At 43.5% G+C, this 18,944-nt stretch overlaps 1 protein-coding gene across 1 annotated transcript in view; it reads right to left on the bottom strand.

Moving 5' to 3' along the window:
• Positions 1-18,944, bottom strand: part of LOC115478341 (ephrin type-B receptor 1-like) — an 88,896-nt gene that overhangs the window by 1,698 nt on the left and 68,254 nt on the right. The window contains exon 3 of the mRNA XM_030215645.1: positions 3,183-3,864. Within this exon, the coding sequence (XP_030071505.1) occupies positions 3,183-3,864 (682 nt within the window). The remainder of the gene's footprint in view (positions 1-3,182; positions 3,865-18,944) is intronic.

Below are 18,944 nucleotides of genomic sequence, written 5' to 3'. Positions count from 1 at the left end.
CCATACATGTCTTTTTCTGCTGTCATCTACTATGTATGTTACTATGTATTTTATGCTGCTTCTTATGCAGATGACATTTTTATTTTGGTACCATTGCTAAATGGTACTACAGATATAGATGATTATTTCAGAATGCATTTCTAAGACACATCACTGGGTGTCAATGAACAAGTTAAAGCTTAATGCTGCTAAGACTAAATTGCTCTACTTTGATACATCTTTAAACAGAGTACCACAAAATCTGGTTCTCAACACTGGGGAATCTCTCCCTTTTTAGAAATATTCTAGAGTGCTATGCTTTATTCTAGACACACAATTCACTTTGAAACATCAAATTGCTAATCTGTCCAAAAGAGTCTTTGTAAAATTATGACAGTTTAGAAGGATAAGATCCTCTTTTAATTTGATACAATTTAGATTGTTGGTCCAGGCCATAGTAATACCTCAGCTAGATTACTGCAGTTCTTTGTATGTTGGGATTAATCAACTTCTTGTAAAAAGACTTCAATTATTGCAGAACTGTGCTGCAAGGATGATCTTTAGCTGCAAGAAATATGAACATGTGACACCTTTGCTTAGAGCTCTTCATTGGCTGCCTGTCTCTGTAAGGGTTGAATTTAAGATGGTTTGTTTAATTTATAAGATCTTCTATGCTTCTAGTCCATCTGACCACATTACTCTGATCCACCATTCTTCTATAGATCGACCTACTTGCAGTCATTATTCTTTAAATCTATCTCTTTCTTCAGTGAAATTTGAAGTTATTAGCAAATGTTAAACTGTGTACTGTAAGAATGCTAGTACCCGGAATACCACCTTTTCGATAGCAGGACCACAAATTTGGAACAATTTGCAGGGTTACTTGAGATTATGCAGCAGCAGTTGTCAATTTTCTAAATTACTGAAGACATATTTGTTTTAACACGCATGGCTCTCCCTATCTGTTTTTGCATCCTGTTCAAACTTCTTCTACTAACCTATAAATGTACTCACTCTGCTGCTCCCCAGTATCTCTCCACACTCGTCCTTCCCTACACCCCTTCCCGTGCACTCCACTCCATGGATAAATCCTTCTTATCTGTTCCCTTCTCCACTACTGCCTCCAGACTTTGCGCCTTCTGTCTCGCTGCACCCTACGCCTGGAACTTGTAACCACTCGCCTCCACCTACCCTCCTCTCTTCCTTCCCGTTCACATTAATTGATTTGATTTGCTTACTTTATTTATTTTTTGTCTATTAGATTGTAAGCTCTTTGAGCAGGGACTGTCTTTCTTCTATGTTTGTGCAGCGCTGCGTACGCCTTGTAGCGCTATAGAAATGCTAAATAGTAGTAGTAGTAGTAATATTCTTGTGTGTTTTATGAGTGATGATTTATTGATTTGCTTTTGATTGTATGTTAGTTTCATTGTTATTTTTTATTTTTATTTTTTTTATTTATTAAATTTCAAATTTTTACAAACAGACATCAGTTTGTAAGGCAATACAGAGAAATAACTATAAGAAAATAGAAGAAGAAATAATTGTAATTAAACAGAACATTCAAACTCTTCCTTAGACCACCACCTTATTTGGGGGGAGTGGATTTGAAAAACTTAAGGAAATACAATAAACACTTAATAAACCAAATTGGCATAGTCCTAATCTCATTCTTTATCAGCTGATACAGTTGTTCCAATCGGCCGGCTAGTTGGTTTTTTAGAGTCCAGGAAAGTCTTTAGCTGATTCGGCTCAAAAAAGACATATTTAACCCCTAAGAAGCGTATCAAACATTTGCAGGGGTAAGCCAATGTAAACGTCGCTCCTAAATTTCTCACTTCTTCTCTCAAAATCAAAAATTGTTTCCTTCTTTGCTGAGTCACTTTGGTTACGTCTGGGTACACCCATATTTTCTGACCACAAAACACTGCTGCAGAATTTTTAAAGTATAATTTCCTAAGCATATTTACGTCCTGCTCAAAAACTAAGGATGTGATCAGAGTCCCCCGATTTGAAATCTCAACCATTGAATCTTCTATCAATGCAGTCAAATTTTGTAAGTCAATTTCAGGCTTCTGGGGTAACACTTTACTGATTGAGAAGCCTCTCCTCGTTTCTGAACATTTGGGAGGTAATAAACTTTATTGAATGGAGGAATATCTTTAGGAGAGAGCTTCAAGATCTCTTGTAGGTATTTTTTTAGGAAGTCATAAGGTGATAATGCTGGAGAAATTGGAAAGTTTTCATTGTTTGTTTTTTTTATTGTATATGTTGATTTCTAATCTGCCTAGTTGTAAGTGGAATAGACATTTTTTAATAAATAAATAATGCTGATTCCTGTGCCTTAATTTTGGGTGCCAGGCTTATGCCTGCTGAACCCTGGTGCTGGCACCTAGGTTGGGCACGCTGACCTATTATTCAGTAACAACATGTGAAACTTTTTGAAACGCCCATAATACGCCCATGCCCTCCCATTGCTGTGCCCCCTTTTAAGATACATGCTATAGGATGTAGGCTTCCAGCATTATAGAATAGCCCACAGCCAGATGCATACACACATACTAATTAGTGCCAATTAACATCAATTGGTTGTTAGCACCCAATTATTAATGGTTAAGAGCTCGTCAGCAAATTAAGTTGAACACGTGCACTCAAATGTGGGCACCGTATATAGAATCTGAGGGACAGTGAGCACTCCTTTGCAAAGAGTACGCACATTTAGTGACATAACAAAATAAAAACTGAAAAATATGACATGAGAATTTTTTTAGCTGCTCATCTGTACTGCAAAGAGTCTGCACAATGATTTTCAAAAGTATCAGTGTAACTTTGTAAATACTGATACTGTGGAACACAGAGAAGTGAATCACTTCAATATGGAAATCACTCTAAGCTAAAAGTTTGCACATCCACTACTGACATTGTAATTTTTATCCTCTAAAGGAGTGAATAAACCAAGATTCTATATAAATGTTAATGTTACTGCTCACAACATTCGTATTTAAGAGTTACAAAATACTGTCTTTGCTATCTGTTCTCTTGGTTGTTTTCAGTGCTATTCACATTTCTGCATTTGCTCACTGATTGGGTTTTGCTGCCCCTGAATGGTTGGACTGTATGTATGCTTTGGCATCCTGTCTATATTTAAAAAATCCTTTCACAAATATTATACCTTGCCATGATTACTGAGAAGAAGACAATCTTACCTCTGCACAGGACAAGGTTTTCGGGCTCATAGCCAGCCTTGCAGGTACAACGACCAATAGGCACCATCCACTCCCCATCACCATTGCAGTACAGTTTTATGGGTACATCTACTTCCTCTGCATTTGGAATGCATGTGCCACGTGAAATCACGAGAGAGGTGCTCTCTGCTCCAGTCATAGTTTCAGGGAATATAGCAAAATTCTGTACAACACTGGAGCATTTCTTGAAGAAAACCCTGACAGAGAGCAGGGACATGCAGGCCCCATAATCCTGGAAGGCAAGATAAAACCCGTTGCGGGTGAGTGGCCCAAAGCTGCGTACCTCAGTGTTGACCTTCATCAGTCTTCCCCCAAAATCCACCTGAGAGAAGCTCTCATCAGCAGCAATAGTATCAACTTTGAGGTAGGGGGCCTCTGTCCAGAAGGTAGACTTCTTAGTGGCAATCACAGAGTCTGTTTCATAGTAGTAGAGGTTAAAAGTTTCTTTGCAGGAACCTGGCACATTGGGTAGGCTGCTGCAGTCCCGCACGGTGAAACGCATTTCCACATAGATGCGATGTGCACCTCGACGGTTGACGAATGTGGTGAGGAGCCAGTTGTTCTGGTTGGGTTCGAAGACATTGCACACCTGGTATGTGCGGATGGTGTTTAGGTTTTCATCATATCCACTCACTTCTTCCCACTTAAAAAAAAAAAAGGAAAACAGAAAAAATAAAAAAGAGAGACAATGAAACAGAACCATTAAGTTACAAAAAGGCTTACAGGAAATATTTTGAACCCTAGGTTTAAAATCCAGAAGTGTCTACCTTTGCAGATATCATGTGCACATTGTACATAATGCTTGCTATTAAATTATTCAGTATCCAGGGATTTTTATAGGGGTAGATAATGTTTCTACTTTAACTTCAGGTCAACTGCCAGATTAAGGGGCTCTTATACCAAAGAGTGTTAAAACCTTAATGCTAACACACTACCAAGAATGCATTAAAGCATTTTGCAGTAGTTTGTCATGCGTTACCTATTAAAAAAAAATATTTTTAGGAGGAGATGTGTCATGGGCAGAGAGTGTGCATTCCTGTGTTATCCAGCTAGTATGCTATGATTAGCATTCACTAACTGGTTAATGCAGGAGCACTTAGTTCCTCCTACATAGGAGGTGGTAAACGCTCCCGCATTAATTTTTTTGCAGATACCACATGTTAATGGGAACATTAGCACTTGACCTGCCAAAAAAATAAAAGAAAGAAAAAGCCTCACTAAAATGCCATGTTAAATCTGGGCTAAGTGCACAGGAAAACCTTGCATTAGAATGTGCTAAACCCAGATTTTACCGCACTTTAGTAAAAGGACCCCTAAGTAAATCCTTTTCCTTAATTCTTTTCCATTGCATTCAAGACCCTCTCAAACAATGACAAGGAATTCAGTGACATGGGATTTATCAAACCCAGGGCTGGATTAAAAAATTCAAATTATGCATGTAGAATCATATGTCCAACCATATATGTAGGGATAACTCTGCAAAGAATGTGCCAAGAAATAAGTGCCAGGAACATGGAAAATTTATATCTTACCTGATAATTTTCTTTCCTTTAGTCACAGCAGATTAATCCAGGAACAAATGGGTTATGATCATCTACCGGCAGATGGAGCTAGAGGAAAGCATACTGAACTATACTATATAGAATGGAGTGTACCCTGGTCAGCCAGTATTTCCCATAATAAAGCAAAAATTGACAATATGTCAGTCATTCTCCTTCATCACAGTCCAATTCAAAAACATTCTCCTCATGGAACTAGCCCCAATAACAACTTGAATCAACAACCCTAAATAGAGAAACCAACCAAGAATACCAGACAGACACAGAAATAGGGTTGGATCCTGGATTCATCTGCTGTGACTAAAGTAAAGAAAATTATCAGGTAAAACATAATTTTTCCTTCCTTAGGGTAAACATCAGATGAATCCAGAAACAAATGGGATGTAGCAAAGCAGCCATCACACTGGGTGGAAAACAGAGACAGCTGCAGAGATAATTGACACCCCAAATGAAGCATCTGCACACGCTGAGATATCCAAATGATAGTGCTTGGAAAAGGTGTGCAAAGAGGACCACATCGCTGACTTAGAGATCTTGTCCAGAAAAATAGCACAAGACTCTGACAACGAGGTGGAGAAAGCCCTGGTGGAATGAGCTCTCAAAGAAAGAGGAGGCGAGTTACCAATCAACAGATAGGCCAAAACTATAGTTTCCTTAATCCAGTGAGCAACTGCCGCCTTAGAAGTTACATTAGCCATATTAGGCGCTGCGACCATGACAAAAAGGTGATCCAACTGCCAGAATTCACTGAAAACTTGCAGATATTGAATGAGCACTCGAGGAAGATCCAGGGACCATAAAGACTCAAAATCCTCCCTATGAAAAGACGGGAGGAACAGCGGCTGATTTAGATGGCAGGCAGAAACCTTTTTTGGCAAAAAAGAAGTCACGGTGCATATGGTCACCCCCACTTCTGAGAAGCAAAGGAAAGGATCCTTACATGACAAGGCCTACAATTCTGAATCCTGCAAGCCAAAGTTATAGCCACCAAGAAGACAGATTTCAAGGTCCTTTAATGTGAACTTCCGAAATGGCTCAAAGGCCAGCTTCTGAAGAGAGCAGAGCACCAAATTCAGATTCCAGTCCGGACATGGAGGTTGCAGAGGGGGGCTTAAAGTGATTGACTCCTTTAAAAAAAACAATGTCAGGATGCACAGCCAAAGAAGAATTAAGCATGCGACCTCTACAACAGGCCAAAGCTGCCACCTGAAGTCTGAGAGTTACAGGTCAAAATCTTTCCAAGCCTGTCTTGTAGAAAGGCCAAATTTTGAAGTAAGGAGGAGCACAGAGGGGAGATAGACTGCTCCAAACACCAGGTCTTGAACAGAAGCGTAGCCAATTTGAGGGTGCTGGGGGAGTGAGAGCGGACTGCTGATGGTAACGGCGCTTAATTTAAATGCGACAGATCACGTCAAAAATAGGCGCCGGAGCTGTCAGAAGTCCATTTGGGGGAGTGGTCGCTCCCCTGGCATCCCACCTAGCTATGCCTCTGGCCTTAAACACTCTCCAAAGAGCAGCAAAGGCAGCCGATGTAGAGCACTTTCTTGCCTGCAATAATATAACAATGACAGCATCTGAATACCCCTTCTTCCTCAGTTTGGCCCTGTAAAGAGCCAGGCTGTAAGACCAATGGGATTGATCCTCCATCTGAACTGGCCTCTGCCAGAGTAACCCCTATTCCAGAGAAAGTCAGAAAGGTTTGTCGATTAGCAGATGGACCAGATTCGCATACCAAGGCTTCCTGTGCTAGTCCAGTGCAATGAGGATCACCCAACCTGGATGAAGGCGGATGTGGTGAAGCACCTTCCCTATCATAAGCCAGGGCAAAAACATATAGAGCAGGCCAAAACTCAACCAGGCTTAGGACTGGTGCAGGGCATCCATTCCCTACGAGCTGAAATCCCTCCTCCTCCTGAAGAACCTAGGAACTTTGGCGTTTTGGCACAACACCATGAGATCCAGAACTGTAAACCCCCATAATCTGTTGAAAAACTAACAATGCAAGTTCCCACTCTCCAGGATCCACCTCAACATTCATGAATCCCGCTATGTGAGCCACCAAGATCAGAGGCACGTGCAACTTCTCCCACTGAATTAGGAAAGGAGCCTCTATCACCAGGTGAGCACTTCAGGTGTTCCCCTGTCTGTTTATGTATGCAACCACCATGACATTGTTTGAAAGCAATCAAAATATGGGATATCTACAAATCATGACATTGTTTGAGAGCACCCAGACCGGAGTGCCCTCAAGGACATGCTGAAAGGCCAGCAGGGCTAGATGGGCAACCCTGAGCTCCAGATCATTGCTAGGCCAGCTCGCTTCTATTTTGCACCACAGGCCTTGAGCATTGAGATGGAGGCAGTGAGCCCCACCCTCCCAGCAGGTCAGACTGGCATCCATCATCACCACCATCTTTGCCGGGATAACAAGGGAGACCCCTTTGAGAAGACTGCTCAACTGGAGCCACCATGATATGCTGATTCTCTCTAGAGTGATCAGAACAGCCAAAGGGAGTACTCCTGCAACATGGGAGACCAACAGGACAAAAGAGACTGCTGGAGAGGACTTGTGTGAGCTCTGGTCCAAGGGACCACATCAAACATCACTGCCATGTACCCTAAGACCTGAACATGATCCCAGGCATGAGGGATTGGAACCTGCAGCAAGAGGTGAATCTGAGACTGAAGCTTGACCAAGCAAGCAGGCCTCACGGCCGACCGGGAACCAAGTCACACTCTGGGAAGGGAGAAAAAACAACAAGGGTTCCACACAGAACCAGGCCACAAGCAGCACACACAGTGCAGAGTAGCGTCACAAAGGAAAGGGTGAAAGGCAGAAGCCTCTAAAGGTATACAAGGTTGTGCCACAGGCGAACAAGAATACAAGAAGCCCCAGAAGGAAACACTCTAGACTTATACAACACAGCACTCAAGGGAAAAGGAAACCAACTATAGGAATACACTCTAGGCTGAACCATTCAGCACACAAGGGAACTAGGTTGTACCTACAGCATACAACAATACAGGGAAAGGGGAAGCCACTCATAGGAACACTCTAGGCTGTACCTACAGCACTCAGGGAAAGGAGAAGCCACTCAAGTAATACTCTAGGCTGTACCTTACAGCACTCAGGGAAAAGGGGAAGGAAAACCACCTATAGGAATACACTCGAGGCTGAACCATTCAGCACACAAGGGAACTAGGCTGTACCTACAGCATACAACGATACAGGGAACACACTAGGCTGAATATACAGCATACAAAGGGAATACGAATATACAAAGCTGGCCCCATAATCCCCTAGGGGAAAAGGGAACTGCTAAAAGGAAAAAACAGGGCAGAACTACTCAGAAGACAAAGATAAAGGGGAGAGTAAACAAACAGAGGAAGCTGCCTTGACACACACAGACCATACACAGGAGACAGCTGCAGCAAACAAAGAGAACTAAAACAAACAAACAAGAGCAAAATACAAGGACAGGGGGAGGCAGAACCACAGGGAGCAGAGCAGAAACTCTGCACAACAATGGGAACACCGAGGGAGAGAAAGTCAAACGAACAAACTGAAACAACTCAAGGCACAAGCTTACCCCAGACAGCACTACGTTAGAGAAGGAGAAAGCAAACCAGGTCTGGGGAGTGAGGCAATCAGGCTCATGCTGGGAGTACCCAGCACACACACACACAGAATAAGCAAGCACGAGGAGAAAGGCTAAACTCCAACATGAACACAAGCAACCAAGCGCAGACTGGCTTCAGCAAGCAATCAGAGCAATCAACGCCAAAGCAATGATTGCAGGGGAAAGGCAGGCTTAAATGGATCAGGCTTCTGATATCTGCTGGCTCAGCCCCTGACAAGCCAATCAAGAGTGAGTCCCAAACATTCCCCTGCCAATCCAGCAGAATCATAACAGACCTGCAGGGCCCTGTTGACAAATTTGAGGTCAAAGACCAGAAGAAAGGAATCTCCTTTCTTCTGAACCACAAAATAGATGTAGTACTGGCCCCAACCCCATTCATCCACCGGTACTGGCTCAACTGCCCTTAAGTCTAGAAAGGTCTGCAGAGTGAAATGAACCCATATTCACTTGTGGGCAGCTTTGCATGGGGATTCCAAGAAAAAAAATTCTGATTGGAGAGGAGAACTCTAACTTGTAACCATCTCTGATAAGATCCAGTACCCACTAATTTGACATAACTGTGGTCCACTCCTCTAAGAATTTGGACAGGCATGCCCCCCCCCCCCCCCCATGGCTGCTTGTGAAGAGTGGACTGGTGCCCCATCATGTTGATGAAGAGAGGCGGAAGCAGACTTGATGGACAGGGCAGGATATCTTTTGTCTGAACAAAAGGACTGCTTCTGTTGATATCTGGGTCTCTGGTAGGAAGGGACCCTTCCTGGCCTATAGCGCTTTGAGTCCCTAAGGCAAGGCTGAAACTGACCTGACCTAGAGGAACCCTTTAGCTTGTCCTCAGGCAAACTCTGCAGCATTGAGTCCCCCAAGTCCTTCACCAACCTCTCCAGATCCTCCCCAAAAACAAGCCTACTTTAAAAGGGTAATCTGGTGAGATGTTGTTTGGATGCAGCATCCACCGCCCAAATGTCTCAGCCAGAGCAAATGCCTGGCAGTAACTGCCAATGTGCTTGGCCAAGGCTCTAATGAAATCATACAGCGCATCCACTAAGTAAGCTAAGCCCGACTCCATAGTCAGCAAATCAAGGGCGTCCGAACCACCAGCACCAGACGCAGAGTCCGCCCCACACTGGCCCAAGTGAGGCATGCCCTGGCGGCATACAAACAAGGAGAGAGCAAAAACCAAGGAACGATTCAAGGCCAAATCCAGCTTCCTATCCTGGACATCCTTCACAGCCACACCACCCTCCATTGGGAGAGTGGTCTTCATCTCAGCAGCCACCATGGCATCCACCTTGGGCAACTGTAATTTGTCCAGCTCCTAGGCTGAAATGGGGTACAGGTGGGCCATAGCCCTAGCCAACTTGAGGCTGCAATCCAGGGTAGATCGTTGGGTAGAAATTAACTCCTGCATTGCCTCATGGACAGGATGAGACTTGGGAGGCTTCTTAGTACTGGCCATCAAAGGATTAGATGCAGCCACCAACTGAGCGGCAAGAGGGGAGATGTGCAGCACCTCCAAGGTTTTAGTGATGAAGGAATGCATTTCCTCCCTATGAAACATGTGGACCACCATGGGATCATCAGGCTCCTCAGGCCCCAGTTCCCCCTCCTTCAGCATCTCGGAACTCCCAACTGCAAAGAAGCTGCAGACACTCTGTCATGTCCCCTACCTCAACGCAAGCAGTGTCCTCAGGCTGTGCGGGGTCCCGTCAACATGCACACTTGACTGGCACTGCCTGAGCCATGTGTGTGTAGTCCTCTCTGGGTTTGTTCAGAGAGTGGTGGTTACAGGCTCCTTAATTGCTTTGCTTCCATGCACCTGTTTCTGCTCTCTCTCTCTCTCTCTCTCTCTCTCTCTGCCTGGCTTCCAGGCTCCTTGATTGCTTTGCTTCCACCCACCAGGGTCTGCTCTTCCTCTGCCTGGCTTCCCTTGCTTCTCTCCTATTGGTCTTCCAGTTCCTCCTTCCCCTGCTCTTGTTCTATGGCTGTGCCCCTTCTCTCTGCTGATGTCAGAAGCCAGCACTACATCAGCTGAGCTCTCCCTGGACTCCATGCTTCGGCTTCTACTTTGCTAGGTGCTTCTAACTCTGTAGTCTGCTTCTTATCTACTGGTCCCTCGTTGCTGACTTTGCCTGTATCTGGATTACCCTTCTGCCTGCCGCCTGCCTACTGACTTTCGCCTGCATCTGGATTACTCTCTTGCCTGCTGCTGCCTACTGACTTTCGCCTGCATCTGGATTACTCTCTTGCCTGCCGCCTGCCTACTGACTTCCCTATACCTGGATTACTCTCTTGCCTGCCGCCTGCCTACTGACTGCCGCTTGTAACTAGATTACTCTCTTGACCTGCTGCCTGCCTGGCCAATACATTCATCACCCCGCTTCCAGCTCCGTCCCGTAAGTCCTGCAGGCCACCCGCACTGAGGGGCTCAACCTCTGGGGAACGGCGGTCAGTGCAGGTGAAACCCAGGATTGTCCAGCCGCCAAGCAGAACCTGGCCCGAGTACTGGGCTCAGCAGCGCACTACTTGGTACAAGTCTGACACACTCCACCCACTGAGGGCCCATGGGAAGGAAGAGAGACCAGGTCCAATTCAGAGGCTGTATCCAAATGCCTCCATTTAGACAGTGTCTTGCTGCCGCTGCTGCACAGCACTTTGGGGTTCAGTCCCAGGCAGGGTACACTTCATTAAGTAAGGCTGGTGTATCAGCACAATGAACTCAAGGGAGAAGGGCACCTGAGAAGATTCAGTATAGCCCCCATTGGCTCCACAGAAGAATGAGGCACCCTGAAACATGAGTGCGCCAAAACTCCCCCCGCACAAGGAACAGTTGCCCCCACCATCTCCTCTGAGAATTCCAAGGCTGCTTGTGCTGCAGAACATACCATGCACTGCCCTGAAGCTGTTCTGTGCGCCCAGCAGCGCAGGCAGCATTGGACTATCTCTGCTACCATGCATTTGAAGGGAACTCCATGGAAAGTCTAATGACCTGACAGAGGGATAAAGTTAAAGGGTATTCACCCCAACATTGGCCTTACTGGCACCCCAGCCCAAGGGCTCTCTGACCGGGCTGTTGATCTCAGGCAGCAATCACAGTGTTGGGATCTCTCACTGTCAACCACTTCAAGCAAAATCTGATGTCTTCCCAAGAGGCTTTTTTTAATGTGAGGATGGAGAATAAGGGAAGGAAGTGGCATGGAGGGGGGGGGGAGGAGGAACCTGGAACCACCAGGTGTACCCCCAAGGTTGGCCCAAGATTAGTCTAGTATCCCCAGGCTCCACTGAATCAGGCAATCAGGAACTGGAGAACTCAGATGAGACCAGGAGAATCAGAGAGATCATCCACCACCTGCTGAAGATAGAGAAAAATACTGGCTGACCAGAATGCACTCTGTCCTATATAGCACAGTTCAGTATGCATTCCTCTATCTCCACCTGCTGGTAGATGGTCATAACCCATTTGTTCCTGGATTCATCTGCTGTTGATGCTAAGGAAGTGTCATATAATATGTGTATATGTGCACACATATGCATGTAAATGCCAATATTTTATCTATGCCCTATTTTATAAAATGGTGCCCAAATATGGTGGCATGTAGTTTGAAGGTGGGTGTTCACATGGGCAGAGTTTGGGCATGTTACAAAGTTATGCGCATAGATTTATAGAATATTATAATATAGATGCATTCTTTTGCAATTTGGGCACAATCATTACATCAGCTTTACGGCCAATATGAGAGACTGTGCATTAAATCTAGGCATGTTTGACAGGTTATGCTTGTATTCTATAAAGAAAAGCACGCAAGTAGACACATTTTAAGCACCTCTGTGTACATTCCCCTTTACAGAAATGCCCTCTTAGAGTGTTATTTTATAACAGGTCATCCTATTTTATAAACATAGTAACATAGTAACATAGTAGATGACGGCAGAAAAAGACCTGCACGGTCCATCTAGTCTGCCCACGATAACTCATATGTGTATACCTTACCTTGATTTGTACCTGTCTTTTCCAGGGCACAGCCGTATAAATCTGTGCAGCAGTATTTCCCATCTCCCAACCACCAGTCCCTCCTCCCATCACCGGCTCCGGCACAGACCCCGTATAAAAAGTCTGCCCTCCCCCATCCTAGCCTCTCAACCACCAACCCCTCTTCCCCCTGCCTCCCAATTTCAGTTAAGCTTCTGTGGATCCATTCCTTCTGCACAGGATTCCTTTATGCCTGTCCCACGCATGCTTGAATTCCGTTACCGTTTTCATCTCCACCACCTCCCGCGGGAGGGCATTCCAAGCGTTCACCACCCTCTCCGTGAAGAAATACTTCCTGACATCTTTCCTGAGTCTGCCCCCCTTCAATCTCATTTCATGTCCTCTCGTTCTACCGCCTTCCCATCTCCGGAAAAGATTCGTTTGCGGATTAATACCTTTCAAATATTTGAACGTCTGTATCATATCACCCCTGTTCCTCCTTTCCTCCAGAGTATACATGTTCAGGTCAGCAAGCCTCTCTTCATACGTCTTGGAACGCAACTCCCATACCATCCTCGTAGCTTTTCTTTGCACCGCTTCCATTTTTTTAACATCCTTCGCAAGGTACGGCCTCCAAAACTGAACACAATACTCCAGGTGGGGCCTCACCAACGTCTTATACAGGGGCATTAAAACCTCCTTTTTTCTGCTGGTCACACCTCTCTCTATACAGCCTAGCAACCTTCTCGCTACGGCCACCGCCTTGTCGCACTGTTTCATCGCCTTCAGGTCCTCAGATACTATCACCCCAAGATCCCTCTCCCCGTCCGTGTCTATCAGGCTCTCCCCACCTAACACATACGCCTCCCTTGGATTTCTACTCCCTAAGTGCATCACTTTGCATTTCTTCGCATTGAATTTTAATTGCCAAACGTTAGACCATTTTTCCAGCTTCTTCAGATCTTTTTTCATGTTTTCCACTCCCTCTGGGGTGTCCACTCTGTTGCAAATCTTGGTGTCATCCGCAAAAAGGCAAACTTTACCTTGTAACTCTTCGGCAATGTCACTCACAAATATATTGAACAGAATGGGCCCCAGCACCGATCCCTGAGGCACTCCACTACTCACCTTTCCCTCCTCCGAGCGAACTCCATTTACCACCACCCTCTGGCGTCTGCCCGTCAACCAGTTCCTAATCCAGTTTACCACTTCGGGTCCTATCTTCAGCCCTTCTAGTTTATTCAAGAGCCTCCTGTGGGGAACCGTGTCAAAAGCCTTGCTGAAATCTAAGTAGATGACGTCCATAGCCCGTCCTTGATTTAATTCTCCTGTCACCCAGTCAAAGAATTCAATGAGATTCGTTTGGCACGACTTCCCTTTGGTGAAACCATGTTGTCTTGGATCTTGCAACTTATTGGCTTCCAGGAAATTCACTATCCTTTCCTTCAGCATGGCTTCCATTACTTTTCCAATAACCGAAGTGAGGCTTACCGGCCTGTAGTTTCCAGCTTCTTCCCTATCCCCACTTTTGTGAAGAGGGACCACCTCCGCCGTTCTCCAATCCCTCGGAACCTCTCCCGTCTCCAAGGATTTATAAAGGCACCCATGTATCTTTAAAAACTAACACAAAGCGTGCAGAAACAGCACCTTCACTCTTGCTCTACCCAAACTCCTTTCTTGAACATTCCCACTCTACAGCAAAAAAAAAAAAAAAAAAAAGTACGCACAATAACAAAAAACAAAAAAGCAGACACATTATAAAAAAACAAAATGACAGAGCTCTGTATTTGAATAAAGTTACTTATGAAGTAAGAACAGAAAAATCCTACATATTTTGTCATCAGGCTGCATCAGATGTTATTGTTGTTTATATGCAACAAACAATCATTAAACAGCAAATAAATACAGCACTTGTCAACCTTTTCTGTATGCTATTTCTCGTGCCTAGAAAAAAGAACCTGTATGGACTATACCAAACCCCTGATGCAGCCTGATGGCGAAACACGTCAGGTTTCTTTGTTATTAACCTCATTCTAAATTTTATTTAAACACAGAGCTCTGTTGTTTTGTTTGCTTGTCTGGTTTTGTTTATTTATTGTACACACTTTTTGGCTATGTTCTGTGTGGTGCACCTGCCTTCTTTTCAGTCATACACACATACGCACCTAATTGCACTGCTTGCACATTTTAATTTTTTAAGTTTCTCAACATTTCATATAATCAACCATCAGTTCAAATTGCATAGAACTCAACATCATCAAAGTTCCCCCCAAACTAGCCCCCTTCCCTATCCCCCTCCACTACTTCTCCCATCTCAATCCTGCCTGCTTATTAAATTTCTGTTTTGGTCACATTGTTGGTATACTTTTATATGTGATGTAATTTTATGAGTCCTTCTTCACTCATAAATCAGAATTTTGGGAAAATTAATGGTAACTTGGAAGCATTCCCCAGACATGCAGGCTCCTAATGTAAATAAAGCAGAAGTTGAAAATAAAGCAGATATCTACATTGTCACTTGTGGTTACATGATTTATGGTGGCAGTCACTATCCCCTTCAGATGATATATTCCACGAGCTACAGGATGCACCATGTTATCACTTTGGCCAACAGCAGGTGTTGTAGCAGGGTCTGATGCATGTTAAGATCCTTGTTAAATGCTGCAGTAGGGGTAGGTGACACTAAGAGCAATGAAACCTTGCTCAACTAATGCCAGTTTACTAAATGACTCAGCAGGAGCAGTCAGAGAGACAGAGGGCCAGAGAGGCTTGTGCAGCTTGCCCATGCCAAATTAAAAAATGCTTTTCAAGGGTAAACAGTGCTTCTATATAGACTGACACAACAACCCATGCCACTCACATATTTAAACCATCCAGAGAATTTATTTGATGGGTAGTTCATAAATTACAATAATAGATAAATAAATGGAACATCAGAATAGCGAAATCACAAGGCATAATTCCATTATTAAATGAGGGATATATTGTGAAGCCATTTTCCTTTCATTTCATGTATGGAGACATGAGAAGTATGTTTCCTGATGACAAAATGTTTACATGTATGCTTTGCATATGACCATCATTTGAAACATATGAATTTATTCATATTACTGTTGGGTTTGCTGTGTTAGTCTTATAGTTTTACCTTGATGATATAATGATAACTCTGGGCTATTTTGAAAGGGCAAGAAAATCAAGTCTTAATAAATAAATACACAACTGAAATACATGCTGCATAAAGTAAGTGGGAAGGTAATTTCTTAACCAGATACCTTAACGATTTTACCCCCAAACAAGTGCCTGTTTTAAAAAGGCAACGTTGTCACTTATGTATTTTTATACAATAGTCTCGTAAATTACCCCCAGTCATGCACTAATTCTCTTTGAAAAGGAGCATAGACTTGGTCTGGTATGGATTGCCACTCAAAGCACCTTTTATTCACCAGTTCAATATCCATGTTGTTTAAATCATTCCCAAAACAAATGAAATTCCCTAATCCCTTATTTGTCCTGTTTGTCTGTCTTGAATAGGTTGTAAGCTCTATTGAGCAGGGATTGTCTCTTATGTGTTTTGCGCAGGGGCATAGCCAGATTGCTGACTTTGGTTGGAACTGAGTCCAAAGTGGGTGGGCATGAAATTCCTCCCCCGCCTTCTGCTCTCCGCCCTCCACCCAAGCAAGATTATTAGACATTACCATTACCCAAAGACATATATTACAAAACTGGAAGTCTGCGCATTTATTGAACGTACACTTTTGGTGGAATACAGTTCTACAGCATCAGAAATTTGAATTTGCAATGGCAGAGAAATTTCGGACGACAGTCTCTATAAAAAAAATTTGGTCACCACTAGAAAACTATCTTCAATCAATTGGCCCAACGTAAGAGACTTATGGAAAATTGTAAAGCACCATACAATGTAGTTTATGTAAAATAGCAAGTCTTGCCTTTATTGTGCAGAAACTTGCTTTGAAATGACAAATATGAGTCAAATCTAATACAGTACTGTTGGGATAGGAAGAACAAACAGAACTAGAATCGTACTAGGTAGGGGTAAAAATCTTGTGATCATTCAACAAGTAATAGTTTTCTAAGGGTTTAAGACTAATTTATGTTGAGTAAGTCAAGTGGCCAAAGCAGTTTAACAAGTTTGAAAAGGACATCTATATTAAGTGGTGAAATATGATATCTTCAGCATAAAATAAAAGCTGATATTAAATGATTGGAGAAGAGCGACCAATACATTTTTAAAGATGTTAAAGAGCAGAGGTGACAAAATAGATTCCTGAGTGACCCCAGATGAAGAGGAGTTAAGTAGAAGATTAGGCCAAAGAGAAATTAACTAAAAACATCTCCTTGTAAAAATAAAGTGAAACTATCATGTACTGCCCCAGTCAATCTGATAGCCATTAGGCAGTTAAGAAATAATGAATGATCAATAAGATCACAGGCTACAGAGAGGTCAAGAGAAACAACTAAAGCAATATTATCTTGGTCAAGTATAGAATAAAGTTCACTAAGGAGAGAGGTAACAAAAGTTTCTGTACTGTCATGCTGTCGAAATTCTGCTTGACGCGGACAAAGAATAAGTAAATGTTCAATATTAGAAAGAAGCTGTAGAAAAACTACTTTTTCAATGAGCTTAGAAAAAAACAGAGATTAGAGACTGGCTGGTAAAGCAGGGTCAAAAGAAGACTTTTTCAGAATAAGGAGGACCAACACATTTTTCTACAATGAAGGAACAGAACCAGAAAAAAGACCTTGGTTAAGGTTAGGGGAGCAACCCTTGTATTGAAGAACGTAGCCAAGAAGAGGGAAGAGGATCTAGTGAGCAGTTTGCTGGCCTCAAAGAGGTTAGTATGGTAGAGAAGGAACCAGTGTGGGAAGAGAAAAAGTTGACCAGGGTGAGGCAATAACTGACTAGTGGGGGAACCATTAGGAGACGAAAGTCAACAAAGGAGGAGGCTGGGTTACCCTCAACAAAAAAGGTCAATATTCTCTATAAGTATAGAGCCAGTGAGTCTGCTGTTGGGAGAGAAACAGGGGGGCTGTTGATATTTTTGTATATACCTGCAAGACTGAATAGAAGACACATCTAGTAAGATTAGTAGAAGAATTGATTAGGGTCAAAAAGTAATTCTTTTTAGCTCAAAATTGAAAAGGTGAAGTACTGACTCACAAAGATTATATGATTCCAGTGCACAATGTTTCTGCCAAATGTGTTCTGCCCTAAACTTGAGTAGACAAAGTGCAGAATGGAACCATGGAGCCTTGCAATGTTAAGAACTGGTGCAAGCATGAAAAGATGCAAATGAATCAAGTCCTTTGTGTATGGTCTAATTCCAACATGGTGTCTAATCCTCCAGAGGCATAGATGCAAAGTTATTGGGAAAACAAGAGAAGAGAGGAGGGCAGGAAGCCAGATCCAGATGTTGCAAATGGCAAGATCTATAAGTGAGAGGGGACTGAGGAAGGAGCTGAAGATTTTAAAGAGCCCTGCAAATGACACAGCATCAACAAACACTAATTGGCACTAATTTGTAGCTGCGCACATAAATGAATTATGCCCCTATTCTATAAATTTAGCACCTAATTTTATTGGTGCACAACTGAAAAGGGGGTGTTGATGTGATTGGGTCAAGGACGTGACAAGCAATTAGGCACTAAGGGGCAGATACATGAAAGTGCCCGGAAACATCTGTCTTCATTGAGATCCTCGGCAAAAGTTACTGAGCTGAAATGGTGAGCGATTCCCAAAGGGAACTGCATGCAAATGAGCCTGCTTGCAAAAACAGCGAGCAGCTTGGTAGGGGGAAAGCCAATCGGTAAGCTTGGCTGCTCTGCACATGCTCAGAACAGCGTGTGATAACCATGGATTTCTTATACGCATACAAGCTGCGTGTATGAAAGCCATGGGTAGCTTGTTTTCAAACCTCAGTTGGGGCCAGAGGGAAAGGAGTGATTTAAATTTTTTAAGCATTTTTCCAGAAGCTGAGGGTGGCCAGGAAGTGCATATGCTGCACACAGTCTCTAAACTGCTGCCTTTCACTGTCAGGAAGATGTGGAAATTTGGATGCTCTTGCTCCAGGTCTCCCATGGCCCCCTGCAAGGTCTGCCAGCAGCTCTGCCCAACAGGACAGCCAAGAGGATCCCAGCTCCCAAGACTTGTTATCCCACCACCTACATGAAGAATTGCCTGCTATGGCTGCTCCAGACCTCCCGTAAAAGTTTCCCTGCTAAAGTTAGGCGGGCCTTTCTGGGTATTGCTCGTAAACGGCTATGCATCCCTCAGAATGCATATTTGAATACTGATCAGTCCATTAGCATTCTTTAGCATACAATTTTTGTTGACTGCCACCGTGAAAATGGTAAAAAGCCCGCAGAGCCCTTTTGCGCATTTCCTCCTGAATACCAAGCTTGCTGAACTGGCTGAAACTGGTCAAAAACACTCGTTGCTGGTCCCGTAACTTTTCTGCATCTGCCACTAAGTTATAGAATACTGTCAGTTACCTACATAACTGTCAGTATTTGGGTGCAAGTATTTACGCCAGCCTTT

The sequence above is a fragment of the Microcaecilia unicolor genome, chromosome 10 (genome assembly GCF_901765095.1).
Source record: "Microcaecilia unicolor chromosome 10, aMicUni1.1, whole genome shotgun sequence".
Lineage (NCBI taxonomy): Eukaryota > Metazoa > Chordata > Amphibia > Gymnophiona > Siphonopidae > Microcaecilia > Microcaecilia unicolor.
Note: the sequence above shows the minus strand (reverse complement) of the source record. Positions and strands in the feature narration are given on the sequence as shown.